A 12,810-nucleotide genomic window follows, 5' to 3' on the forward strand; every position below is an offset into this window, starting at 1 on the left:
AAATAATTAATTACTTGAAAACTATTGCGAATTTCGCAAAATGATATTTGACTTTTCTGTTCTGTTTAATCTGTTCTACTTTCCTACGATTTGTAATTCAAAGAAGGTTTCGGACAACCTGTATATATATATATATATATATATATATATATATACATAAAATTTCTTCATTTTGTTTCAAATATATAGTCCTATATTTTATTTTAATATATTCTTTCCACATGTTTTAACACATTCGAAAGTTTCGTTTCTATTCGGCAATCTTACATATTACTAAACAAGTTTTTCTCATGCTTCCTATGTGTGATAAAGAATTAAATTTCCAACTACATTTTTTACAACGATTTCTTTACATTTCTTTACAACAAGTTTCAATATTAGAGTTATGATAATTTTATTTTCTTTTCAGTTCTTCTTTTATTTTCTTTTCAGCCTTTAAAATAAATTTGAGAAAATATTAATTATTCGTTCTGTCTGTGAAAAAACATGAAAATAAGATATTTTGCACAATATCAAGATGTGTTCCTTCTAACAAAGCACTGATCTTTGTGATAAACATCAGATAAACATACCTCTATTTTTCATCAATTCTCTTAGGTCCTCTTTGTTTCTCACATGACAAAATCAAAACAAAAAAACAATATTGTCACGAATATTTTATATGTATTAAAAAGTTTTGTCAGTTAACAATTATGTTCCTTGTGTAGATGCTTCTATCAAAAATGGAGACGACATCTTTAAAACTACTTTTCATTATTGTCTCAATGATTCCCGTCTCTTTGAATGATTATACAAATTGCTCGCTTCCTTTCGGGCGAATATCTACCGCTCAAGTAGAACCAATAAGATTTGATGTCACCATTGAAATAATGCCGCAGAGAAATATCTTGTTAGGCAAAACCGATATCACAATAAATGTAAAAAAACCTACGTCGAATATATCTCTGCATGGACACGGTTTGGAAATAGATATAGCGTGCACAATGCTTATGAAACCTAATGCAAAACCGAGATGTCATGAGGAACATGCTGGACTTAAACTATGGGAAGTAGTGCATTGTCCCGAGAGTGGAATAATGAACTTGTTGTTTCATGATTACATATCCCTTGGGATTCATAGCTTACATATAGAACACTATTCTCCTTTGGATAAAAATGTAAACAAAATCATTTATCCATACCCTTGGACAAATGAAACTAGGTAAATTCACAATGAAATATTATGCTAATGCATAATTGCAAATAACATTGTTCGCTGTTAATAAAAGACTATTTACAATATTTCAGTCGCTAATCTTGAGAAAAATATCTTTCAAATAATCGCAAGAGTTTATTGACAAATTTCCAATTATTCTAATGAATTTTCATATGTTTCCTGTGGATTTTAACGGGTTTCTTAAATGCCCCCGCAAGAATTTGACAATTCGTAGCACTAATATTGCTGAGCTTTTTCGAAACGAATCTTTTTTCCTCACACGTCATAGCGAAAAATAAGAGAAGAAACTTTTGTAAGAATCTTATAAAATCCGGATATGTCCAGATTGTTTTGAAACATTTCATAAGCGTAGAAGATATCCTTGCAGTTTAAAAGAAGTTATAAGAAATATTTTTCCACCAAAATATACGATGCGCTGAAATCTTTGTATAAAGTTTATATAATTCGAGATGTAGTAATACATACTTCTTCAATATTAGACGCCGTATCTACGTGATCTTTATGAAAGTATATCAATCAATCGTGTATTGAGCTTATAACACGGCTGAAAATTTTTCCCTACCCAAGATTCCTTTTTCAAATGCGACAGGTGGATTGTCACCAACATGTATTCATCAAACGCCATACAAAGACTTTTTCCAAACTGGTATGATATGGACATAGAAGAATATTTGCATATGACAGTGAAATATGATATATCATATAAGATCTTCTCGAGTGTACCTGAATGGTATGATTATCAAGATAGAAATGTACGAAGGACGTTTTATACGCACTTTGACGAAATTTCTACTTATTCCATTACATTTATGTTCGTCCATGGTTTGATAACAAACACCAAACAATACGATATGAACTATTTGTGGCAAGAAGGGAGAGCGACGCCATCAGCCACACACATGCATATAGTAGCATATCATACCATATTGCATTTTAATTGGGTTGTAAACATCATTTTGTCTAAAATCATAAATAGAATTGACCATGTCATACTTCCATATGGCCCGATGAAGTCTGCGGGACGTCTTGGACTAATTGCTTACAGGTATACAAGACAAACCGTAACACATATTTTTCTATAAGACGTGTATGTATAAGAAATACGAGAAGTGTAGCGTGATCGTGTTAGTGCTTATATGACATAACGTTCGAATCTTTCTCTCTATGTGTGATCGACATTTTTTTATTATTTAGTATTACATATCCTTAAAACGCAGTCGTGGATATTATAATGAAAGCATATAATGCTATTACTAAAAAAATAATCTCGAACTTTATGCTGCAGGAAATGATTTTGCATATTCCTTTGATAACTTGATAATTTTGATAATTGCCGGAATAGTACAAACAAATAGAAGATTAAGGCTTCCAAAGTATGCGCAGCATATGTAGGGATACGTTGAATGTTACATAACAATTAATTTCTTTAACGAAGACTTTTTACAAAAGTAGCTTTTTTCAACATACAGGGAAAAAGATATTATGTACAAGGAAGGAGTAGATTCCCCTGGAAAAATGATTGATATTGCGAAGTTGGTATCATACGAAATGTCACGTCAATTGTTCATCGGTGTAATGAACTCGCATGTTCACATTGAGGATAAATGGCTCGATGAGATACTTGCGTCCTTCTACAGTTTTTACATTGTAGATAAGGTAATTTTTTCAAATGAGAATTATTAAAATGCAAAAGAATTTGCTTCAGCTGTTAAAACGCTATGTTAACTCTGTAATTAACTCTGTATAGTTAAGCGTTTCTAAACACATCATAAATAGCCACGCAGTGCTTATTTAGTTTGTTATTTAGAACAATTCTGACGATATAATAAAATCTATTGATTTTAGATATGGTTGGGAGAAGAAATGATGGAGCTGTTCGTAGTCCAAAATTTACTTTCTGCATTAGATATTGACATTTATTTAGAGACTAAACCTATTATACATAAATCTAAGAGGGATGATGGAATTGATGGATTACTATACCCTTTACTGTATCACAAGAAAGGTGAGAGGGAGACTTGATAAATACGGTTAATCAATTGTTGTAAATTATCTAAATTTCGTATTCATTACGATTTAAATCATTGTAGCATTCGCCATAATTCGTTTGTTACTCTATTTGGTCACTCCACAAAAGTTTGATGAGATTATTAAAAGATATGTACAATCACGGTGAGTTTATTGATGTAATAATATAATTATATAATTTTATTCTCATATACTTTTTTATATCTATATTATATATGTATTTTTTATTGTATTTTAATTGAAAATTTTATATTACTTGAAATTGTACATTCAGCTTTTGTATCATTAGCGCAGAAGCTTACGCAAAGATAGCTTCTTGTTAATAATTCGAGGCATGTTAAGCAAAAAGTACACACATACAATGTTTTATCGTATAATTAGCTAATTAGTTGCATAACCATTTTTCATTACGTTATTTTACATACATAATTATATTATGTACACATTTAGGATTGAATGAATTATGCACTTTCTTCTACCAAGTTATCTTTGAAAAGAGAGAGACTTCTGTTGAAATTAAAAATTTATATTTTTATTATTATTGTTTCGCCAGCAACACGAATTTCTGGATAATCGTCGAGCAAGTACATACTAAAGAGTACAAACAGTGTAAAGTAACTGAAATAATGCATTCATGGTTAGTGAATATACACCACCCAGAAATGTACTTTACTCGTAACTATAGTGAGAAAACAGTGTCTATAACGAAAACAGCAATAAATAATGCAACAGTGCCTACTAGTGGCTTCAATTTTAAAATACCCTTTACGTTCTATTCAAATTCGCATTTCGATAATATTGTATTTTGTGAAGGAAATGAGCTAAGATCCATTAGTACTTTAAATTCAAGTCATTCTCTTTTCGTTGACATGGAACAATTCGGTAAGCACAAACTAATAAGCTTATAATATCTCGTGATTCATTCTGTGACAGGTTATTAATCTGAGTAATTTCGTGTGCTTGGATAAATTTGCTTTAAAATAATTAGAGCTTGTTGCTAACTCTACAAATAGTGAAATTTGCGGAAGAGTATATGAGAAATTCTGAGTAATTGACTATATCTGCTTTATGTACAAATATATGACTTACGAGAAAAATTATGTGATCTACATGACACAAATTATGTGATATGACAAAAAATATCAGGATAGAATATGAAATATCTCAAGAAGTAGTTCATTTTCAATGTTGATGTTGAGATGAAATCAATGTAATAATAACTATGTAATATAATAATATATATATATATATATATATATATATATATATATATTGTAGAAATTTTCACTGCAGCAAATATTTCATAAACAGTTTAATACTTCCTATTAAGAATTTATACACTGTAAATTTTGTAATTTGATAAAAAATCCAATGATATCTCGTTTAAATCACTTCTTCATGTACAAATTCGAAAATATCTTACATGCTTATTTTATTTTACGACAGGTTACTATCGAGTTAATTACGATAGCCAGAATTGGTTACTACTTGCGGATCACTTACAGTCTGCTATCCTTGCACCTATACCTGTTCTTAGTCGAGCACAGATTGTCAACGATGCATTTTACTTTACAACAGCTGGGAAAATAGAACCTCCACTCTTCTTCAATGTTATAAAGTTTCTAAATAACGAGACTAATTATATAGTATGGTATCCAATGTTTAACATTCTCTCGTATATGTCGACTTTCTTAAAGTTTTCAGTAGGCGAATCGACGAAGGTGAGAAAAAACATTTAACGGACAGAACTTTTCAGTTGCTATTTTATATTTTATGAGTTGTCGCAAATCGTCGAGAAATTAAATAAGAATATAGCAAATTGACTTGCAAATATAGATATGGATGTTTTATACTTATCTGCTATGATATCTTTTTTCTAAATATCTTGGGATAAAAAGTAATAGTAGGTAATATCGAGATAACAGTGAAAATAATGCCGCTCGATATCACAAGAGTGAACATCTCAATCAAGCTTAGACAAGATTCTGATTTCTTATGATATGTTATTCGATTGGAGTTAACATGTTTCGCTGACGGTGGAATGTTTCGGATTCATTCTTCAATTTCGAGTGAAAATATTCACAATAATTCCGAATAGAGAATTCACTCTATAGGAATGAAAAATAACTCGAATTCGACTCAGCTGTTACTTGGTTTTCGAATCAAATTTCACTCCAAGATATAAAAGAGAGTTCAATGTTATTTAAAATTCATGTTATGTAACGGATTCCAGGCTAAATTTCTGCTTATATTGAATTCACTTCTTCGTAAAGTGGGATACGAAGAACAAAAGTCCGATAATGAAATGACGATGCCGTTAAGATTACTAGCAATAAAGTGGGCTTGCGAGTTCGGCCATGAAGAATGCAGAAAGGTCACTGCCAAAAAATTGATCGCGTATATACACAATAGTGAACAGAACATGTAAATATTCTTTAAAATTGCTGTTTGTTTATAATATTATTTATTGTTTATAATAATTTTTAACATGTTATATCTTGCATCATGATTGATGAATTGCATGATCGAAGAATTAAATAAAGGGTTAAATTTTTGTTACAAGTGCTTATTTCTTTAAATTGCTTATGTCGTAGAATTACGCGGTGGACAAACTGGATGTACTGTACCGGAATGATGAACGTAAATAGGACTGTTTCGAAACTGCTTTGGCAACAAGGCGTTGAAGGAGAAAATATGGAGATTTTAGAACGCTTAATGTGTATAGAAGATGAAAATATCTTATTACATTATTTGGAATGGATGTCGATTGTGAGACCCTATGAGATCAATACAACAAAATTATCAATGGGAAAATTACATCGTTTTATTATTAAGAAACATGTTGCAAAGCAAAAAGTGCTGAATTTTTTCTTGAACAATTATTTCCAAATAATAGATAGGTATTCTTCTTCATGAGAAATATACTCTTTATTATTATTAGATGTAATTTTATCTACTTTGATTAAATGTAATATATTATAATTTTATAGATTCCCCCACGATTTTCATGGTAATCTAACTCTATTCGGTGATATCGTTATGAATGTGCATAGCGAAATGCTACTCAGTAAGGTAAATTTTACAATTATGCATTTGTTATTAATTTATTTAATTCAGTATTTATTTTTTATTTTATATTTATTTATTTAAATAAAGCACGTGTATATTAACCTGCATTAATTATTAAAACATGAGAAAATATGCTGCGAATTATCATTATATTGGCCTTAGTGACTAGTTACCTTATTACTAATTAATATCCACGTAATGTGTTTTAGATAAGTATGCGCATAACCAAGGAGTTTGTTGGTTATGAACTATGGAGCAAGGTTGAAGAACTGATAGAAATACGACGAGATCAGCTATTAAAACAGCGAAGGAAGTTTACAGTATTTCAGGATTAATGTTTTATAGTGATGTAACCTAGTTGACACATAGTTTTTACCATCATTTATACAAATTATAGTTTTTACCATTATTTATACGAATTATAATGTGTGGGCTTTTTATATTATATTATATATTATATATATTATATGAAGGATATTTATAGCATAAAGTAATGTATATTTTTTCGTAACTTGTACCGTATAAGAGTCGACAGAAGAAATAAAAAAATATACAAAAAAGCATGAGTACTTAAAAAAAGATACATACGGATTTTCCGCTAAAATATTATTTTTTATTTTTCATCTTATAACTCTTATACAACGACTTTCGCGTTTCTCTTCATTCTTGCGCGTTATAGATTATTAAATCTGGTTTAACAATTTGCAATTTGAAAGATATTTTTCGTACATGTACAATTTCGCGAAAAAAAAGATTAAGTAAGACTAAGATTAAATAAAATTAAAAGATTAAAAAATATTAAGTATTAATTATGCATTCTTAATTTCCAGGAGATTATATTCCTCTAAATGTTATTACACAATTATACTAACATTTTAAGTTAAATATATTTATCATCATTTCTCGCGAGAAATTACTCTAATACCCGTCAAAAGTATTACATTTGTACCACATATTAGGTAACAAATAATAATAAAAGTAACTTCTTTTCTAATTTACAGGGAAGAAGATATTAATTTCGATAAAAATTTAGAATTTCGTATTACACATTTAGATTATGATGGTCGAAAAATTAATGTTGCAAAGTTGGTATCATACGAGGTAGCACGTCAATTGTTTCTTCATTGTTTATATCAAGAATATAAACCATGACTTATGGATAAAGGAGATGCTCGCATCATACTATGGTTTCTCTGCTGTAGACGAGGTAGTATTTTTTATCTGCTAATACATTAGCATCAGCGAAACTAATTGCTTATGTAATGAAAAAACGTAATGAATACCATAACACAATAATCTAATGTTTGGATCACATCATGAGTAATCATGATAGAGCTTATTCATACTGTTATTTCAAAACGAATATCAAACAATACGACATGAATTATCTGTGGCAAGAATCGAATGCGACGGTAGCACTCGAATACGCGCACACAGTAGCATTTCATACCACATTACAATTTAAATAGATCATAAACATCGGTTTGTTTGAAATCATAAATAAAATTGACCATATCGTACTCCCAACTGGCCCGATGAAGTCCGCGGGGTGACTTGGACTGATTGCTTACAGGTATGCAAGACAAACCGTAACACATATTTTTATGTAAGACCTGCATAAGATAACCTGTGGAAGATAAACGAGAAAAATAGTGATAGCGTGATCGTGTTAGTGCATATTTGGTATAACGATCGAATCGCCCTTCTCTCTATGTGATCAATATTTCTCGACATTATCATATGCTTTTGCATACCCTTAAAACGTAGTTGTAGAAACTATGATGAGAGCATATCATGCTATCATTAAAAAAATTATCTCACAATTTACACTGCAGAAAAAGAAAGATATTGCGCGTTTTTTTTTGATAGTTATTCGTAGAATAATATAGCCAATTAGAAGATTAAAACTTATAAATGTTGCGCAGTAAATATAGAGATACGTTGAATGTTATATAATAATTAATTTTTTTAACGAAGACATTTTATAAAAGTAGCTTTTTCCAATTTACAGGGAAAAAGATGTTACGTACAAGGAAGGAGTAAATTCTCCTGGAAAAATGATTGATATTGCGAAGTTAGTATCATATGAAATATCACGTCAATTGTTTGTCGGTATAATGAACTCACATTTGAACATGGACGATAAGTGGTTCGATGAAATACTTGCGTACTTCTACAGTTTTTATATTGCAAACAAGGTAATTTTATCAAATGAAAACTATTAAAATGTAAGAGAATTTGCTTTAACTGTTAAAACTCAATGTTAACCCTGTAATAATAGTTAAGCGCTCGTAAGTGCACCATACATAGTCACGGATGCTTATTTATTTTGTTATTTCGAACATCTTTCACGATATAATAAAATCTGTTGCTTTTAGATATGGTTGGGAAAAGAAATGATGAAACTGTTCTTAGTCCAGAATCTACAGACTGCTTTAGATAGTGACATTTATTTAGAATTCGAACCTACTATACATAAATCTAAGAACCATTATGGAATTGATGAATTACTTTACCCTTTACTGTATCACAAGAAAGATAAGAGGGAGAGTTAATAACTGCGGTTAATCAATTATTCCAAATTATCTAAATTTTATATGCATTACGGTTTGAATCAGTGTAGCATTCGCCCTAATTCGTATGTTACTCAATTTGCTCACTCCACTAAAGTTTGATGAGATTATTGAGAAATATGTACAATCTCGGTGAGTTTATGGTATTATTATAATTTTACAATCTCGGTGAGTTTATTTATGGCATTATTACAATTTTATTCTCTTATACTTTCTATATCTATATTATACATGTATTGTTTACTATTTTTTAATGAAAAATTTTATTTTACTCAAAATTATGTATTCAGCTTTTGTGTTGTTAGCGCAGAATCTTACGCAAATTTACCTTCTCATTAATAATTCGCGGCATGTTAAGGAAAGAAAACAAATATCTTAATTTTTAGTGAATAATTAGCTGATCCATTTGCACAATTATTTTTCATTACGTTATATTATATACATTGTTATATTGTATATACATATACGGTTGAATGAATTAAGTATTACTACGTCCCTTCTATCAAATTATCTTTAAAGAGAGACAGATGTTAAATTCAAAAATTTATATTTTCATTATTATTGTTTGGCCAGCAACACGAGTTTCTGGACAATCATTGAGGAAGTATATCCTAAACGTTACATTCAAAAGTATACAATGAAAGAAATAATGAACTCATGGTTAATGGAAATATATTTTTTTATTAATTATCGTTATTATATTGGGCTTATTGACTTGTTACCTTATTACTGAATAATATCCACATAATATGTCTTAGATAAATATACACGTAACCAAGGAGTTATTTGGTAATGAACAATGCAGCAAAGTTAGAAAACTGATCAAAGCAAAACGAGAACTATTATTAAGACAACGGAGGAAGTTTAAAGCGTTCTATGATGATTTCTAGTGATAATAACCTAACTGATGCATAACTTTTACCACTATTTGTACGAATTATAATCTATGTGCGGCACTTTTTATATTGTATTATATATTATATATATTATATTAAGAATATTTATAACATAAAATAAAGTGTATTTGTTTGTAACCCAAAATCTACAAACTGCATTAAATAGCGACATTTATTTATAGTTGAAACCTATTTTTTATAAAGCCAAGGGAGATATTAGAATCAATGGATTACTTTATCCTCTTCTATATCACAAGAAAAGTGAAACTGGAAAAATGCTGTAAATTAATTAATTATTTTAAGCTTTGCAAATTTTAAGCTTTGCATTATCGTCTATATAATTGTAACATTCGTTCTAATGCATATGTTATGCCATCATGCAGACGTTCTCTGATTTCGCGACTTTACACTTCTTCGGTACATGCAGTTTACATTTCAATGAAGAAGCCTTCCACAATCACGCGTAAGCGCCGCACAACTAAAATCAGTAGCAGCTTATAATTAGAGAACAAAAATTCAAATTTGTCCATTACAGTCGTTGTGTGGTTGACAGTGTCAGTTGTATCAGTCATATACAAAGTGTTTGACAGCATCCGTACTGCACTCGGTACAAATTTTTCTTTGTTATTAAGTCAACGTTTTACATAATTATTTCGAGAAAGATACCGATTCTATTACTTACCTTGATCTATTCCAGCGATATGTTAGTTCCGATATGAATGCTGTCAAACACCTTGTATATTTTTTCATGTATCTCATCTAGATATGTAATATGTATAAGTTTAAATGTATCAGATTACGTCGTGTAACATAGCGGTGGCGGTATTTTTCATAAGGATTCATTTTAAATAGAAATATAGCATGTAACATTTTGATATAAATCACTGGCATGTATGTGTGTAATGATAAAGTATATCTTTTACATGCGACATTGGATCTTGCCAACACTCACTACATATATAAAATGACACCAACCACTGTTGTTGTCGTTAGTATGTGGTGAATTGTTATGCGCGCGTGAAGGTAAGATACAACAATTTCAGATAACACTTTCTTTCGTAGGAAACAGGAGTAATCATGTACACCAAAGCAATAAACCTGTCCTCCTCGGATTTCATTATGCAATAGACTTTCTGAATAAAATACGCATATTCTCGAAATACGAAACAGACATGAAAATTTAGATTTGACATTAAGCATGAATATATATATATATATATATATATATATATATATATATACATAAAATTTTTTCATTTTGTTTCAAACATATAGTCCTATATTTTATTTTAATGTATTCTTTCCACATGTTTTAACACATTCGAAAGTTTCGTTTCTATTCGGCAATCTTACATATTACTAAACGAGTTTTTCTCATGCTTCTTATGTGTGATAAAGAATTAAATTTCCAACTACATTTTTTACAACGATTTCTTTACATTTCTTTACAACAACTTTCAATATAAGAGTTATGATAATTTTATTTTCTTTTCAGTTCTGCCTTTAAAATAAATTTGAGAAAATATTAATTATTCGTTCTGTCTGTGAAAAAACATGAAAATAAGATATTTTGCACAATATCAAGATGTGTTCCTTCTAACAAAGCACTGATCTTTGTGATAAACATCAGATAAACATACCTCTATTCTTCCATCATTTCTCTTAGGTCCTCTTTGTTTCTCACATGACAAAATCAAAACAAAAAAACAATATTGTCACGAATATTTTATATGTATTAAAAAGTTTTGTTAGTTAACAATTATGTTCCTTGTGTAGATGCTTCTATCCAAAATGGAGACGACATCTTTAAAACTACTTTTCATTATTGTCTCAATGATTCCCGTCTCTTTGAATGATTATACAAATTGCTCACTTCCTTTCGGGCGAATATCTACCGCTCAAGTGGAACCAATAAGATTTGATGTCACCATTGAAATAATGCCGCAGAGAAATATCTTGTTAGGCAAAACCGATATCACAATAAATGTAAAAAAACCTACGTCGAATATATCTCTGCATGGACACGATTTGGAAATAGATATAGCGTGCACAATGCTTATGAAACCTAATGCAAAACCGAGATGTCATGAGGAACATGCTGAACTTATACTATGGAAAGTAGTGCATTGTCCCGAGAGTGGAATAATGATCTTGTTATTTCATGATTACATATCCTTTGGGATTCATAGTTTACATATAGAACACTATTCTCCTTTGGATAAAAATGTAAACAAAATCATTTATCCATACTCTTGGACAAATGAAACTAGGTAAATTCACAATGAAATATTATGCTAGTGCATAATTGCAAATAACATTGTTCGCTGTTAATAAAAGACTATTTACAATATTTCAGTCGCTAATCTTGAGAAAAATATCTTTCAAATAATCGCAAGAGTTTATTGACAAATTTCCAATTATTCTAATGAATTTTCATATGTTTCCTGTGGATTTTAACGGGTTTCTTAAATGCCCCCGCAAGAATTTGACAATTCGTAGCACTAATATTGCTGAGCTTTTTCGAAACGAATCTTTTTTCCTCACACGTCATAGCGAAAAATAAGAGAAGAAACTTTTGTAAGAATCTTATAAAATCCGGATATGTCCAGATTGTTTTGAAACATTTCATAAGCGTAGAAGATATCCTTGCAGTTTAAAAGATGTTATAAGAAATATTTTTCCACCAGAGTATACGATGCGCTGAAATCTTTGTATAAAGTTTATATAATTCGAGATGTAGTAATACATACTTCTTCAATATTAGACACCGTATCTACATGATCTTTATGAAAGTATATCAATCAATCGTGTATCGAGCTTATAATACGGCTGAAAATTTTTCCCTACCCAAATTCCTTTTTCAAATACGGCAGGTGGATTGTCACCAACATGTATTCATCAAACGCAATTAAAAGACTGTTTCCAAACTGGTATGATACGGAGATAGAAGAATACTTGCATATGACAGTGAAATATGATATATCATATAAGATCTTCTCGAGTGTACCTGAATGGTATGATTATCAAG

The 12,810-nt window shown here is 29.9% G+C and overlaps 3 protein-coding genes across 7 annotated transcripts in view; all 3 read left to right on the plus strand.

The window, feature by feature from the left end:
- The window catches only part of LOC116851913 (glutamyl aminopeptidase-like), an 8,030-nt gene extending 1,227 nt beyond the window's left edge, over nucleotides 1–6,803 (plus strand). For 3 of the 4 annotated variants that reach the window (XM_032831840.1, XM_032831839.1, XM_032831841.1), the window contains exons 3-13: nucleotides 708–1,201; nucleotides 1,806–2,261; nucleotides 2,686–2,872; nucleotides 3,062–3,221; nucleotides 3,307–3,388; nucleotides 3,798–4,126; nucleotides 4,691–4,965; nucleotides 5,478–5,668; nucleotides 5,839–6,144; nucleotides 6,235–6,316; nucleotides 6,523–6,674. In XM_032831840.1, the coding sequence (XP_032687731.1) occupies nucleotides 708–1,201; nucleotides 1,806–2,261; nucleotides 2,686–2,872; nucleotides 3,062–3,221; nucleotides 3,307–3,388; nucleotides 3,798–4,126; nucleotides 4,691–4,965; nucleotides 5,478–5,668; nucleotides 5,839–6,144; nucleotides 6,235–6,316; nucleotides 6,523–6,648 (2,688 nt within the window). In that variant the 3' untranslated portion in view covers nucleotides 6,649–6,674. Of the gene's footprint in view, nucleotides 1–707; nucleotides 1,202–1,805; nucleotides 2,262–2,685; nucleotides 2,873–3,061; nucleotides 3,222–3,306; nucleotides 3,389–3,797; nucleotides 4,127–4,690; nucleotides 4,966–5,477; nucleotides 5,669–5,838; nucleotides 6,145–6,234; nucleotides 6,317–6,522 lie in introns of all 4 variants that reach the window. The other variant, XM_032831842.1, reaches the window with a different exon arrangement.
- Nucleotides 6,804–6,995: 192 nt separating this feature from the next.
- LOC116851929 lies at nucleotides 6,996–8,929 on the plus strand. 2 transcript variants are annotated; one of them, XM_032831862.1, is made up of 3 exons: nucleotides 6,996–7,886; nucleotides 8,325–8,511; nucleotides 8,692–8,929. In XM_032831862.1, exons 2-3 carry the CDS (start codon nucleotides 8,371–8,373, stop codon nucleotides 8,866–8,868), a joined length of 318 nt encoding a protein of 105 aa, XP_032687753.1. In that variant the 5' UTR covers nucleotides 6,996–7,886; nucleotides 8,325–8,370; the 3' UTR covers nucleotides 8,869–8,929. The 2 variants fall into 2 exon arrangements, with proteins under 2 accessions (XP_032687753.1, XP_032687754.1); XM_032831863.1 differs by lacking the exon at nucleotides 6,996–7,886 and having other exon boundaries at nucleotides 8,202–8,511.
- Nucleotides 8,930–10,716: 1,787 nt separating this feature from the next.
- Nucleotides 10,717–12,810, plus strand: part of LOC116851949 (endoplasmic reticulum aminopeptidase 1-like) — a 2,269-nt gene continuing 175 nt past the window's right edge. Inside the window, exons 1-3 of the mRNA XM_032831882.1 lie at nucleotides 10,717–10,805; nucleotides 11,559–12,052; nucleotides 12,656–12,796. Coding sequence (XP_032687773.1) covers nucleotides 11,559–12,052; nucleotides 12,656–12,796 — 635 coding nt within the window. The 5' untranslated portion in view covers nucleotides 10,717–10,805. The remainder of the gene's footprint in view (nucleotides 10,806–11,558; nucleotides 12,053–12,655; nucleotides 12,797–12,810) is intronic.

The sequence above is a fragment of the Odontomachus brunneus genome, unplaced genomic scaffold, assembly GCF_010583005.1.
Source record: "Odontomachus brunneus isolate Ranch 3 - 2012 unplaced genomic scaffold, Obru_v1 Obru_scaffold_196, whole genome shotgun sequence".
NCBI classification, from domain to species: domain Eukaryota; kingdom Metazoa; phylum Arthropoda; class Insecta; order Hymenoptera; family Formicidae; genus Odontomachus; species Odontomachus brunneus.

What these genes read in the sequence shown, in the direction of transcription:
- LOC116851929 (XM_032831862.1), top strand. Translation starts at nt 8,371, where the DNA reads ATGATTGATATTGCGAAGTTAGTATCATATGAAATATCACGTCAATTG. An exon ending in GTTTTTATATTGCAAACAAG is followed by an intron (nt 8,512 to 8,691) that starts GTAATTTTATCA and finishes TGTTGCTTTTAG; the next exon opens with ATATGGTTGGGAAAAGAAAT.